The sequence below is a fragment of the Leptonychotes weddellii genome, chromosome X (assembly GCF_054177405.1).
Source record: "Leptonychotes weddellii isolate Sample4059 chromosome X, ASM5417740v2, whole genome shotgun sequence".
NCBI lineage: Eukaryota > Metazoa > Chordata > Mammalia > Carnivora > Phocidae > Leptonychotes > Leptonychotes weddellii.
Window position 1 is genome coordinate 105692490 of NC_138385.1, and position 14955 is coordinate 105707444.

General features: G+C 46.4%; 1 protein-coding gene across 6 annotated transcripts in view; it reads left to right on the forward strand.

Moving 5' to 3' along the window:
- LOC115944477 (polyprenol dehydrogenase) overlaps positions 1 to 14955 on the forward strand; it is a 238927-nt gene that overhangs the window by 144659 nt on the left and 79313 nt on the right. For 2 of the 6 annotated variants that reach the window (XR_014141435.1, XM_081809255.1), the window contains exon 7: positions 4523 to 4770. Coding sequence is in view for 4 of the 6 variants with exons in the window: in XM_081809255.1 (XP_081665381.1) it covers positions 4523 to 4726 (204 nt within the window). In the remaining 2 variants the exon portion in view is untranslated. Of the gene's footprint in view, positions 1 to 4522; positions 4982 to 7538; positions 13128 to 14955 lie in introns of those variants that run through there. The other 4 variants (XR_014141434.1, XM_081809253.1, XM_081809254.1 and 1 more) reach the window with 4 other exon arrangements.

Below are 14955 nucleotides of genomic sequence, written 5' to 3' on the forward strand. Positions count from 1 at the left end.
GTATGGTGGCTCCCTGGGGACATCCAGCCTATGACCGGGTGCCCAGCAATGGTGGTTCGCTGCACCATGAGCCACAGGTGCAAGACGACAGGTGATAACATAAAAACAAATAAAAACAAAGGAAAAGTAAGCAAAGAGAGAAGGAGTAGAAAAAGGAAGTGTATGGTGCAGGTGTTTCTCATGCTCCCACTGACTGTGGTGTGCAGGGTTCTAGCTCAGAGAGATTCAGGGAAAAACAAGTGGTTGTCTCTTCTCTGTGGTTTTTTTCATAACCTAGAACACAGCGTCATTCAAATATAGATCTTGGTGTTGGGACATGTATTCATCAGCTTGGGTGGCTTTAACAGAATCCCACAGACTGGAGATGTTTGAAAACAGGTACTTATTGCTCATAGGCTGGAGACTGAAAATCTGAGATCCAGGCGTGGCCAGCACTAGTTTCTCCCAGGACCTCTCTGCTGGACATGCATGGCCATCTGTCTGTGTCCTCACGTGATGGAGGGAGGAAGAGGTGTCTCCTCCTCTTCTTATGAGGACACCAGTCCCATCATGGGGGCTCCTACCCTCATGACCTCATGTAACCGTAATCACCTCCCAAAGGCTCCGCCTGCTAATACCATGCCATTGAGGGTTAGGGCTTCCACATATGAATTGGAGGGAAGGGGCGTGCACATTCAGTCTATAATAGGACATATGCCTTCACTGGACACATATTTAAGAAGCATCTCCTGTCTGTTGGGGTCTTTGCTGGTCTTAGGTCTATCTGGCAGAACCTGAGCATGTCCCTCCCATGAGTCTGAATGCAGCAGATGAGTAGAGGTATGAGCAGCTGTTCCCTGGAAAAGGTGTGTGTGCACAGCTGCAGCCCTCCATAGGCTAACATTCCCAGTCGGAGAAGAGGAATCATTTGGACATTGAATTAGTCTGTCCGGGCTGCCATGACAATGTACCAGAGACGGGGTGGCTTTAACAACAGACCTTCGTTGTCTCTCAGTCCTGGAGGCTGGGAGTCTGAGATCCAGGCGGGGCCGAGGGTGGGAGTCTGAGATCCAGGCGGGGCCAAGGCTGGTTCCTCCTGAGTCCTCTCTCCTTGGCGTGTAGATCCTGTGTCCTCCCTGTGTCCTCAGGTGGTCGTCCTCTGGGGGTATCTGTGTCCTCATCCCCTCTTTTTATAAGAACACAAGTCCTGTTGGATTAGGGTCCACACCAACAACCTCATTTTACCTTAATCCCCTCTTTAAAGATCCCCACTTCCAAACACAGCCCCGTTCTGAGGTCCTGGGGGTGAGGACTTCAACATACGGATTTGGGGGGACATAGTCCAGCTCATTTCAGGCATTGTTGATGTTGATGTTCAGCCTTCCAGCTCAGCAGGAAGCCTGCTGCCCAGACAGAGGCAGGAGCTGTGCCCCGTGGACATTCTTCCCTCTGGTTAAGCGGCTCTGGTGGCTCTCTCCCTGCATGAGACATTTCTTGCTGCAAGAGCTCACTTGGACTCAGAAGTCTCCCCAAACCCACTCTCCTGCCTACATCTCCCAGCCTCTAGAGTCATTTCTTGGAGAAGTCAGCACATGCTATGGGTGAGGATGTTGACCAGGGAGCTGGTGGCCCTGGGTTCGAATCCTAGCTCCTCCACCCACCAGCTGTGTGCCCTGGGGAAAAGACAAGTTTTCTCTGAGCCTCGGGTCCTCATCCGTACAATGGGTGTTAGTGCTTGGCACAATGCCCAGCACACAATATGGTCACCCCTGTTGTGCTTACTGTTTATCATTTGCAATTGTGTTTATATTTGCCAAAAGCCTTTCCCTCGTAAGATGTCATGCGTTTCTCCCTGACAATTGTGTGGGAAAACTACTTCTACAATTATTGTTTTCCGAGAAAGGAAATAGGCTTAAGAGGGACGATGATTCAGTGAAGATCTCACAGTTAACGGGTGGTGACACAGAAATTTGAACCCAGGTCCTGAAATTCTTGGGTGTCTCCTCCACCTCCAGGGAATGCAGATAAATTCCCAAAGGTTAAAGTCGTGTGTGTGCGAATGTCTGTGACTGTGTGTGAGAGCTTGTGAGTGAGCACCTGTGTGTGCACGTGGGCTAGTGTGCATCACGTGGGTGAATATGTGTGTGTGCATGTGAGCTTGTGTGTGTGTATGACTATATGTGTGGGTGAGTGCATGTGAGAGCATGTGTGTGTGAGCATATATGTGTGCATGGGAGCATGTGTGTGTGTGCATGTGGGTGAGTCTGTGAGCACATGTGCATGCATGTGGATGAGTGTGTGAGTGCATGTGAGCATGTGTATGTGTGCATGTTTATACATACACATGTGTATCTCAGCATTTATCATGGCACCCTTCCTTTTGCATGGGCACAACCTATAATTGCTCTGATCGGTGATGATTAGGATGTGATATGAGATGTAATGTGAAATAAATGAATAAAAGCATCTATTTCATGAGCTGTCAAAACATTTAGGAATTAAAGAATACAAATGAAATCTCATTTCCGTCTTCATTATAAGCCCAAGGCTTTGAAATGTTCTACAAACGATCAGCGGTTGCATTTTGAAACCTAGCATCTATCATGTATTTAACCACATGATAGTTGGGTAAGTGGATGTGATTAATTCTCCATAAGATGCATTATAGCCAAGAAACAGCTCTTTTTTTCTACCCCTTTGTATGTCAGCAGAGCTGCCTGCCAGCTTGGGTGACGGTGTGTATGTCTGTGTGTAAATGTGTGCGTGGGTACGTCGGTGTGTATGTGTGCATCCGTGTGTGTGCCTATAAGCATATGTGTGTGCATATGAGTATATGTGTGTGTCCATGTGAGCATATGCATGTGCATGAGTATGTGTGTGTGAGTATGTGTGTGAGAATGTGTGTGCATATGAGTATATGTGTGTGTCCATGTGAGCATATGCATGTGCATGAGTATGTGTGTGTGTGAGTATGTGTGTGAGAATGTATGTGTGTGCGTCAGTATATGAGTGTGTGTGAGTACATATGTATGTGTGTGAATGTATGCATGTATGTGGCTATGAGTATGTGTGTGTGCATGTGAGTATGAGTGTCTATGAGTATATATGTATGTGTGTGAATGTATGCATGTATGTGGCTATGAGTATGTGTGTGTGCATGTATGAGTGTGTGTGAGTATATATGTATGTGTGTGAATGTATGCATGTATGTGGGTATGAGTATGTGTGTGTGCATGTGAGTATGAGTGTGTATGAGTATATATGTATGTATGTGAATATGCATGTATGTGGGTATGAGTATGTGTGTGTGCATGTGAGTATATGAGTGTGTGTGAGTACCTATACATGTGAATACATGTGTGCATGTGAGTTTATGTGTATGATTGTGAATGTGCATGCATGCATAGAAGTATGTGTGTGCATATGAGTGTGTGTGCATGGGAATGCCAACCCCCCACGCAGCTGAAAATCCAGGTATCACTGTGACTCCCCAAAGCTTCACTACTCATAGCCTACTATTGCCTAGAAGCCTTACTGATGCCATAAACAGTAGATTAACCCATATTTTGTACGTTGCATGTATTATGCACTGGATTATCACAATAGAATAAGCCAGACAAAGAAAACGTGGTTAAGAAAATCCTAAGGAAGAGAAAACACATTTACGGGATTGTGCTACCTTTACCGAAAAAATCCGCATCTAAGTGGACGCACGCAGTTCAAACCTGTTTTGTTCAGGGGTCAGCTGTGTAGACTTAGAGAGACACATAAGAAGCTCTAGAGTGGATGGGGCAGATTGAGCAGATTTCCACAAGATTAAACAAGATAAGCTCTTGAAAAAGTCTTTATCCTGACAATAAGAAGCGAGGGGGAAATTCTGTTGGTTTCTGGATCTGGAATCACAGCCCTGGACGGAGATGCCTCAGTTCCCACCATTTCCAATCTCTTGAGCTCCTCCTAGCTCACTGGCACCCACTGACCATGCTAACCCACTGGTCACTCAGACACCCACCCCAGAATGCAGAGTGTGTCGTGTTCACACATTGCCGCATTCCGTCGGAACAAGAGTTCCAGTCCCCATGTGTTCTCTACGTTTCAAGCTTCTACTTGGACTTTGCTTTCCCCCTAAGCAGTGACCATAGCCTGGGAACTCTTCCATCCCCACGGGAAGCTCACCGTGCTGCATTGACGCCAAGAACCTTTCTGCAAGGTGGTCACATTTCACCCGGTTGCCAGCTAGTGTTGCTTTAACACAGAGGCTCAGCATTCATCCCCTTTGAGCCAGTTCATACGCGTTATGGCTTCATCGGGAGTTGCAGAACTTGACTGTCCACATCAGGGATTTTAATACGCATTTTTGCCTATGGAAATGGATTAACCCATCAGCTCGCCTAGGTTGTACACATGGCTTTCTGCTTGAGTTTCCCGACCCCGGTGGTGAGCGTGCTGTGTCTAGCCCAACAACATCAGTGGGGGTCCTGAGAATCCCATGCGCTCTACTCTGAACACTGATGCATACTGGCCTTCTTCCTTCTCCCCACAGACTCCAGATGAGGGAGCCTGGACATCTGTCTATGCAGCGGTCACCCCGGACCTGGAAGGAATTGGCGGCCGCTACCTTTACAATGAGAAAGAGACCAAGTCTCTCAAGATCACGTATGATCTAGATCTTCAAAGAGAACTGTGGGCCAGGAGTTGCCAGATGACCGGCATCACTGACATGACCCAGGACACCTTCTCGGGGTAGTTGCCACGTCGGGGAAGACCTTGCCTTCAGTCCACCAAACACAGGTCTGTGACAGATCCCCGTGCCCGCATTTTTCATAGCTGCCTGCCTTTGGGGCTGTGTCCCCAGAGGTCTCCTGTCTGCTGTCATGCCTTTGCAGGAAGTCAAGGACCAAAAGGAACATTAAATGTAATTCCCAAGTAGGTGGTCCCGAGCCATAAGTTGTCTGCCAAATTGCTACAAGTGCTATGAACAATTAAATGCTGCCTAACCCAACTGTGCAGTCTTCCTTGTTGAGCACAGGGCAGGGACCAGGTTTGGGGAGACACATTCCAGGTGAGGCAAGCTCTTTCAAGGGAGTATGAACCACTGGAGCTGTAGAGGGTTCAGGGTCCCCTGTGCCCTTTGTTCTTCCACTCACCCATTATTCCGGACACCCAGGTTTGACTCTTGGGTCTGTGAAACAGAGACATGAGCCTTCCTCAGTCTGTTGGGTTAAGGCTCAGGTGACAACTCATATTCTACTCCACACTTTGAGAGTGACCTGGTCCTGGGTGCTACCTGTAGTCCCCAGAGTTGCTGTCATGGGCTCAAGCCCGTGAGTCATGCGAATATAACCAGACGTGTCAGGGATTCTGTGCAATGGGTGGGAGGACAGGGTCCCAGACAGCATTCCCTGTATGGTTCTCTAGGACAGGATGAGACGGGTCTGGATGGAACTCACCAGGGAGTTCTGTAGGACAGGGAGGAGGGAAGGGCCTGCACAGCACTCACCATGGGGTTCTGTAGGACAGGGATGAGAGAGGAGTCTACACAGCACTCCCCATGGAGTTCTGTAGGACAGGGAGGAGGGAAGGGTCTGCACAGCACTCACCATGGGGTTCTGTAGGACAGGGATGAGGGAAGGGCCTGCACAGCACTCACCATGGGGTTCTGTAGGACAGGGAGGAGGGAAGGGTCTGATCGGCACTCACCATGGGGTTCCATAGGACAAGGATGAGGAAAGGAGTCTGCACAGCACTCACCATGAGGTTCTGTAGGACAGGGATGAGTAGAAGGGTCTGGTCGACACTCAACATGGCGTTCTGTAGGACAGGGAGGAGGGAAGGGTCTGGAGAGCAATCCCCATGGGGTTCTATAGAACAGGGTCGAGGAGAGGGGTCTGTAAACCAGTCACTTTGGGTTTTTGTAGGACAGGAGGAAGAGAGGGGTCTTACATAGCACTCCCCATGGGGTTCTGTAGGACAGGGAGGAGGGAAGGGTCTGGACAGCAATCCCCATGGGGTTCTATAGAACAGGGTCTAGGAGAGGGGTCTGTAAACCACTCACCCTGGGTTTTTGTAGGACAGGAGAAAGAGAGGGGTCTTAGATAGCATTCCCTATGGGGTTCTGTAGGACAGGAATGAGGAGAGAGGTCTGGTCAGCAGCCAACCATGGAGCTCGGTAGGACAGGGACCAGGAGAGGGGTCTGGATGGCAATTCCCAGGGGGGTTCTACAGGACAGGAATGAGGAGAAGGGTCTGTAATCACTCAGTACAACATCCTGTGGGACAAGGAAGGATGTTCCTGACTTTGCTCACTATTTGTTTTGGGCAAAAGGTAAAGGAATGGGCCCTGATTTCCCCCTCACCATCACATTGCCATACATGACCTTCTCCTGGGTTTTTCCCCACTCAGAATGTCAGTTAACTTTTCTCTTGGCATCCTTCCTAGACACATCTGTAGGGCCTGATTATAGTTAAACCATAGTACTGAAGTAGCCATAAACATATTTGATGCCCAGTCATGGGTGTTGATCACAGTTCATCAGAGCCCACCTGAGCTGGACATTTTTTTCTGGTTCCTCCCATATCTGTAAGCAGAGGCAGCTTGTCTGCTAGGAACATGAAGGGTGGTCCATGCACTGGCAGTCGGACAGAGGTGGAGGGTCTTTGGAATTATATCCAGTTGGTCTCTCTAGGAGTTGAATTATGACCCCCTCCAAAAGATACCTCCACGTGCTCACCCCCCAGAACCATTGCATGTGATTCTACTTGGAAAGATAATCTTTGCAATGGAATCAAGATCTTAGGATGAGGAGATCATCCTGGCTTATCTAGCTACATTCAATGTAATCACAAGTTTCCGTATCAGAACAGGTAGAGGGAGATTTGATTATAAAATAGGAAGAGGTCATGTGACCATGGAGACAGAGACAGGAGGGACGTGGCCACAAACCCAGGGACACCTAGAGCCCCCAGAAGCGGGAAAAGGCAGGAAGGACCTTCCTCTGGAGGGAGCACAGCTCTGCCCCACCTGGATCTCAGCAGCCCTGCCTCACCTGAATCTCAGCCCTGCCCTGCCTGGATCTCAGACTTCTGGTCTTCAGAGTTGGGGGAGGATGAATTCCTGCAGTTTTTAAGCCACCAACATATTGATAGGAATTTGTTACAGGAAACTCATACAGTTCCCTATGGTTCTGAGTGTCTCCCGCAGTTTACTGGGCACCATCCTTGACTTCAGGGCTCACCCTTACTCACCCACCAGTCAGGCAAGGAAGACTCAGTCCTTTCTCTGAGGATGTTCTCAATTCCAACGTGGACAGACTATCCACTTGAAATGCAGTGTAAAGGACACTGTGTGTGTGTTGCTGCACTCTGAATTTCCAGAACAGTGACTGCTGGTCAGCTGATCATCCATTCCCTCAACTGACAGAATCTTACCGAGGACCCAAACCTGATGTCAACTCTGGGCACATGCATGCTTTGGCATCACAGCCAGCAGCTCTTCCCGCTTGGGGTTCACACTGGATGCAAGGACAGATGCTTTATAGATTGCCTCTTGGTTGTTCCAGGATGGATGCAGTGGCACCGTGAAGGAATTTAAGAATCTGCTCTCCTTCTGGAATGGAGCATGACTTAATGGGAACTTAATAAAATACAAAGGAATGTCATTGCTCTGGTTTGGGATATTTGAGAATGCCTGTGATAGATTCTCTTTTAGTGACAGAGTTCTCTGTCTTTTCTTGGCCAAGGTGGTAAACCCTAAACAAATCTTCTCAATAAAAATGCTGATAATCTCCCTGAAGTTCTAGTTAAGTTGATGGGTTTTGGTTGCCCACTGGGGGAGCATCTGAAAATGATTGTTGCTCATCCCCACCCTCAGTAGCATTCCAGAGTTAATTCCTCTGGACATCAGCATTTCTGTAGAGCTTCTCAAGCCATCCTCTTGTTCAACCAAGTTCAAGACCCAACCTGAGCCAGACATATTGAGATTGCAACTTCCAGCCCTGAGTGCTGGCACTTCCTCGGACTGTTCAGATGTTCCACTAAAGCGCTAGAGCCCAGACTAATGTCTTTTAGAACTAGAATCATAATCAAGATGTGCCTCATCTGATTTTCTGAACAGCCAGGACTCTGCACTAAAAAGCAGAATCTTGAATTCTGGAAGATGCCAACCTGGGAGCATTTCTATGTCATCAAAGACCATACTACAGCTTGAAGCTGTCATACATAAGTGCCAGCAACTGTTATCATTATGATGAAGGTACTTTCCAAGTAGAGGCTCAGGACAGTGTGGTAGAATGACTCCTGGCCAGGCTGACATCCTCCATCACTGAGAAAACAAGCAGGCCAGGATTTGACAGATGCCGCCAATCCCCAAGCTGAGAAGACGCACTCCAAGAACAATTTGAACCTTGTAGGACCCTGGCCTCAGATTGTTCCTCCTTGTTACATGACAGCCCTTATGTTGCTGTTCCTCTCTGGGAGAGAAAGAGAGGGAAAAAAACAAAAAACAAACAAACAAAAGCACATCGTTCTGGAGAAGTTAGCAGGCACCCTCGACATGTGATTGTAAATTCCTTGGTGCTTGGAGACACTTCCCAGCAGCTGGAGAAATCATGTGGATCTCTGGGTGAGTAAAGTTGAATCCATGGCTTGGCAGACACTGGGAATTCTGGGGTTAAGCTTGTCACTCATGTTAGGGGAGCCACGAGGGTCTCTGTGCCCACGCCAGGGTGACGACTTTCCATCCACGGGCAAGACTTGATTCAGTAGTTGGACTCAAGATGCATGTGTTTCTCTTCTCAGTAAAGCTGTTCTTTTGTTCCTTCAGTGTAGCAACAGTGAGTTTGGTTTGGGTTCAGCAATGGGCAGGACCACTTCATTCATTCATTCATTCATTCATTCATTCATTCATTCATTCATTCATTTCTACCAAGCCAGGCTCTGAGGAAACACAGACTCACTCAAGTTGAGCGGGACCTAGCTCTTGTCCCAAGGGAGCTCGAGGTCTGTGGTGGACTGATAATGGCCTCCATGGATATTAGGTCCTAATCCCTGGAATCTGGAGATTTCACTGTATAGGATAGCAGAGACTTTTAACAAGGAAGAGTGAGCTCAGCAAAGGCTGGTCCATGTAGGACACAAGCTCTGGATGCCAACTAGATGCTGAAGGTTTCTGTATCATGAACGGGTGGCATGGGCGCCTCTCGTTTTGGCTGTTTGGAAATACAACCATACAAGGTGCACTTGGCCCCCTCCAAGGTGGAACAGGTTGGGAGGCAAGATGAGGGAAGCTTTTTGGATTGGTCTACAGGTCAGCGAAGGCATGCCGTGCCCATTGCCCATTGGATGTGAACTTTGGGAATGTGAAGTCTTGCACTGGGCACCATCATTAAGCCTTTGGGTCTCTGTCTTTCTGATGCCTCATCTACTGAATGATGATGCTAACACAATCTTGTCTGCACCCAGGTTTGCTGAGACAACAAAACCTATGCATGCACTGTGCTTGAGGAATGTTCAGGAATAAATATATGCACCTATGGTTTTGCATGCAAGCTCTGGATTTAATTTGTCATTTAAGTGGAAAAATTACACTTGACCCTTGAACAGCACAAAGCTAGGTGTGCCCAGCTCTATGCACTCAAAAATCCACATATAATTTTTGACTCTTTCCAAAACTTAATTACTAGGAGCCTGCTGTTGACTGGAAGCCTGACAAATAACGTAGTCAATTAATATGTATTATATATTATATATAACATTATATAATATTATATATTATTAATATGTGTGTTATATACTGTGTTCTTACAATAAAAATAAGCTACAGAAAGTAAAGTGTGATTAAGAAAATCATAGGAAGAGAAAATACGTCTACAGCACTGTGCTATATTTATTGAAAAAAATCTGCATCTAAGTGGACCCGTGAAATTCACACCGCATTGTTCAAGGGTCAGCTATAGTTGGAGTTGTATTTTCCGTCATCTGGATACCAGTATCCTAGTCACTGGGCCTAGATCCACAGCTTTTTACCAAACGCCATAAAAGCACAAACATAAACCCTTAAGTCCCTCCTGCTTTGCAGCATGTGCCCTGAAGGGGCGGTGCGCAAATGTCTGTGCCTAGTAAAGAGTTTGAGGTTCTATTCAAGGAAGGACGTTCTCTGGTTCAGGAATAGAGCTTTACCAACGTGTGCGGTTATCGCTAATTCATCATTTTTGGTTATCTCAGTTGCCTAATTTCTTCCCTTCATTCTGGGATATATCGTCTGACTTCCTGATTTCATGGATGCCATTTATTTATTTATTTCCATATGTCCAGTTGAAGCCTTCTGTGTCACTCATTTCTCCTTCTGACTTGGGCTACATCTCATAGATACGCAGTGCTGTCCTTGTCTTCATTTTTTCCTCTTTAGCCCGTGGCTTACTCAAACCAACGTTTTTTGTTTTTTGTTTTTTGGGGGTTTTTTAAAGATTTTATTTATTTATTTGACAGAGAGATAGAGAGCACAAGTAGGCAGAAGCCTCCTGAAGCAGGCTCTCTGCTGAACAGGGAGCCAGACGTGGGGCTCGATCCCAGGACCCCATGATCACAACTCGAGCCGAAGGCAGCCGCTTAACCGACTGAGCCACTCAGGCGCCTCCTCAAACCAACGTTTTAAAAACTCCGAGATAGAGAGGTGCCTGGGTGGCTCAGTCGGTTGAGCATCCAACTCTTGATCTCAGCTCAGGTCTTGATCTCAGGGTCATGAGTTCAAGCCCTGTGTTGGGCTCCATGCTGGGCATGGAGCCTACTTAAAAAAAAAAAAAAAGAATTCCCAGATACGTAGAATTAAAAATAATAATTTTACTGTCGTTGGATCCAGCAATGCATTAAAAATTTTGCTTGCTCTATTTCGTCCAAGAACTACTTATATTGTCCTTCAAAGACCCCGCGGTACAGCTGGTCTACCATGGTGCCAGGTGTGGTTCAATGAGTTTTCATTCAAAATATCTTAGAGAAAATCATAGCATGGTAACTAAAAGGACCATTCTTTTGGGGGGAGAATATTCATTTTATTTTTCTGACTTTACTGAGGCATAACTTAGCAAAAATGTATATATTTAATGTGTAGGGTGCAATATTTTGATTTACACTTACACTGTGAAATGTCTATTGGCCATGACTTGGGCAAAGAGTGTCCTATTATGTTCACTGGGTCTTTTTTTTTTTTAAGATTTTATTTATTTATTTATTTGAGAGAAGAGAGAGAGTGAGTGTGGGGGAGGAGCAGAGGGAGAGGGACAAGCAGGCTCTGTGCTGAGTGTGGAGCCTGACACAGAGCTGGATCTCATGGCCCTGAGATCATGACCTAGGCTGAAATCAAAGAGTCAGTCACTCGAATTTACTGAGCCACCCAGGTGCTCCTCAGTGAGTCTTTTTATGGTCCTCACACTCATGAGAGGAGGCAATAGAAGGGAGTTAAGGCTGTGGAAGATCTTGCCTATGTGAGTAATGCCACCATAGTGAGTTGGGTCCAAGTCGCGTGCACCTGATGCGTTGGCTTTCCTTCCCAATGGCCTAGTGGTTTTCAATGCTGGTTGTTCTCTACGTGGTTCATGGAAAGGTAGAGAAGGGCACACTGAAGACAAAACGCAACAAAACAAAACAAAAAGCTGCTTTCCACATTTAACTGGGGGAGGCCAGTATGATAGACGTATTGCAAGGCACAGGACAGGGTTACCCAGTGTACAGTGACCCCCTGCCCACGTGACTTCTCAGTGTCTGGCCAGATGTCCATGCAGGTGAACATCTTGTATGTCATGAACCCAAGCCTAGAACTTAATTCTGTTGACTCATAAATGCAATCATTTGAATTTTCCAGGCAAGGAGCTACTGCCTTAATACAAGATTATCCTTAGTTGGGTTGTTCACCATTTGCTGAAGCACAGATGGCATTTGCATTACAAACCGCAGCATGCCTGCGGCAGCCTCTGTTTGCAGCTGGCACCTTCTTGGGGATCTGACATGCAGAGGCAAGCATCTTAGTCCTTCATCATCTGCAAGCATTGACATGTTCAAATGCCTATCATTTTATTATAAATTGCATTACATGGACATGATGTGGCTACTATTAATTTGTCCATAGGTGTAAGTATCTATGATTTCATTTTAAGATAGTGGGAGCACATTAAAAATGCATTAGCAGGGTGCCTGGCTGGCTCCGTCGGTAGACCATGTAGCTGTTGATCTCAGGGTTGTGAGTTTGAGCCCTAGGTTGGGCATGAAGCCTACTTAAAAAAATGCATTAGCATACATCCCTACAACAGATTGTTATTTGACCATGAAAAAGGAATGGACTACCCATACACACACCATGGACCAGCCTCAAAAACATCGTGACTGAAAGAAGCCAGGAACAAAAGGACCACATGGTATATGATGCCATTTCTATGAAATATGCAGAACAGTTAAATCCATAGACACAGAAAGATTAGTAGTTCCCGAGGGCTCAGGAGAGGGATGGAACTTGACTGCTAATGGGGACAGAGTCTCCTTTTTGGAGGATGAGAATGTTCTGGAACCAGGTAGAAGTGGTGGTTGCACAGCACGGTGAATGTGCTGAATGCATCTGAATGTACATTTTAAACGGTTAATTGAATCCCAGATCAATAAAATATTTGCTATGAAGAGCATGCAAAGCACCTCGAAGGAAAACTATGCTTTTCTTTTTGGGCACACACTGGGTGCCCACATGCATTGCTTTGAATTGCACCAAACTGCCCGATGCAACAGAGTGAGTTTTGCTGACTATCCACTTTTCTTTTCTCCAAATGCACAGAATGCTTCAGGAATCACCCCCTTGGGGCAGCTCTTCTGAGCCATGAATTCCAATAGGGTGAGAAGCCCATGTTTTCGGAGACGTCTAGAATGTGAGGTGATTGCAACATTGGCCTAGCATGATTACCAATTCTCACAAACTAGAGAGATCATCCTGTGTTTCTCAGAATAGCGATTACACCCAACTCCCAGAATAGGGATTATGCCCAACTCCCGTCTGCTTAAACTAAGAGCTTGACATAGGTGCGGGGAGCAGCCCCCCGGTGGGCTGTTTGGTTGGTATGTCTTGTCATAGAGACCCAACAAGCCTCGAGGTAATTTGATTTTTGGTTCCATCTGGTCAAAAATAATGCGTGTGGGGTATTAGTTTCCTTTTCAAACAAGTTTGGGTCATAGAGGGGGAGGTGTCATTTCTAGCTGGGAAGCCAACATGTCACGGCAGGAGATTTCCAGCATCACCTCATTTACCCTCTGTGACACCTGCAAATGAGGTGATCCCAACCTCACATTAATGTGGATAAAAACAGAGGGCAAAGGTGTTTTGCAGCGCCCCCCTTGGCCTCTGTCCACCAAACCATTACAGGTGCTCTTTCCACGCGTGACGTTGGGACACCAGGTGCTTTGAACATGGCTCTCAAGATACCCTCGGCGATGGCACATCTTGCTTTTCAAACATAAAATCCTGCAATATGTCAAATCATTCATTTACATGTAGAATCAAGGTCCCGGGAAGAAAAGCATGCCTCCTCTCTTCAAAGACATTTCTACCTTATTCTGATGCTGTTTTCCATCCTTGCATATTTAGAAAGTGTAATATCTGGGCAGTCTAGTCTCAGAACCACCGAGGGGTGAAAGCAGATCCTCCTTCTTCAAACCCTGGGTTGGACTCTCCTCCCTGGTATGAATATAAATGGCTGCAGGCAGCTTTACTTTTTTCTCTTTGACCTTCCCTCTGGCATCATTGGCAAAGGAAAGCTGCTTTAATGCTGCCTTCTAGCGAAACTCCTGCTTCATTCCGTTGACCTTCCCTCTGGCATCATTGGCAAAGGAAAGCTGCTTTAATGCTGCCTTCTAGCGAAACTCCTGCTTCATTGGAAGACACTGGCTCGGTACCTCTGGAGGAAAAGGGGGAGCACATGAACTGAAGAGTTCCAGCAACCTTCAAAATGGGAACGAACGGATCCAGTTTGGTTTCATCATTTTCTGCACAACTTTGAAATTCTTTCCATGGCAGTTTTTACGAGCACCAACATGGAGTGAAATACAACAGTCAGTTCCCTAAGGATCGAGGACGCTGAGAGGTGCCACACAAATGCAGCCCATCTCATGGCTGCAGGGAGTTATAAAACAGTCCCAGATGATTACAGCAACTCAAGACACTGTCAGAAAGCACAGGATTTACTTTCAGGACATGCCTTGGGTGTTAGGAAAAACGGCTCATGGTGAAGTTATATACACAAAATAATTCCCCGACGAAAACGACCGAAAGCATCACCAGCCAGTACAAACAGCTAGTGAGACATGGAGATCCCAAGCAGAAACTGGGTGGGAACAGCAGTTTATAAATCACCAGCCTGAGATCTGGACAGACAGGAAACACAACCATATGGGCAGACCTTGGGTTTTTCACAAATTTGATTCATGTATTCACATGCAAATGCATATATATGTGTAGCTATTATGTATCCATGAGACAAATTTGTGAAATTTGTGAATTATACACAGACACACGTATATAGGCATAGTTTGTATGGGAGGATATTATTGGGTACCCCCAGGTATAACAGGTCTTCTCCATCTGGACAAGATTGGTATTTTGAGTTGGTTTATTCTCTGGGGTGGGGCATCCTGGGCACTGTAGGGTGTTGGTCTCTACCCACCAGATGCCAGAAGCAACCCCCCAATTGTGACAATCAAAAATGTCCCCAGACATCAGCAAGTGTCCCCCAGGGAGTAAAAACTTGTCTCTGGTTGCAAACCACTGCCATACCTGATGAACGGATAGATAGATAGATAGATGATGGGTGGATGGGTGGGTGGATAGGTAGATGATATGTAGATATGATGGATGGATAGATAGATGATGGGTGGATAGATGATGGGTGGGTGGGTGGATAGATAGATGATGATGATGATAGATAGATAGATAGATAGATAGATAGATAG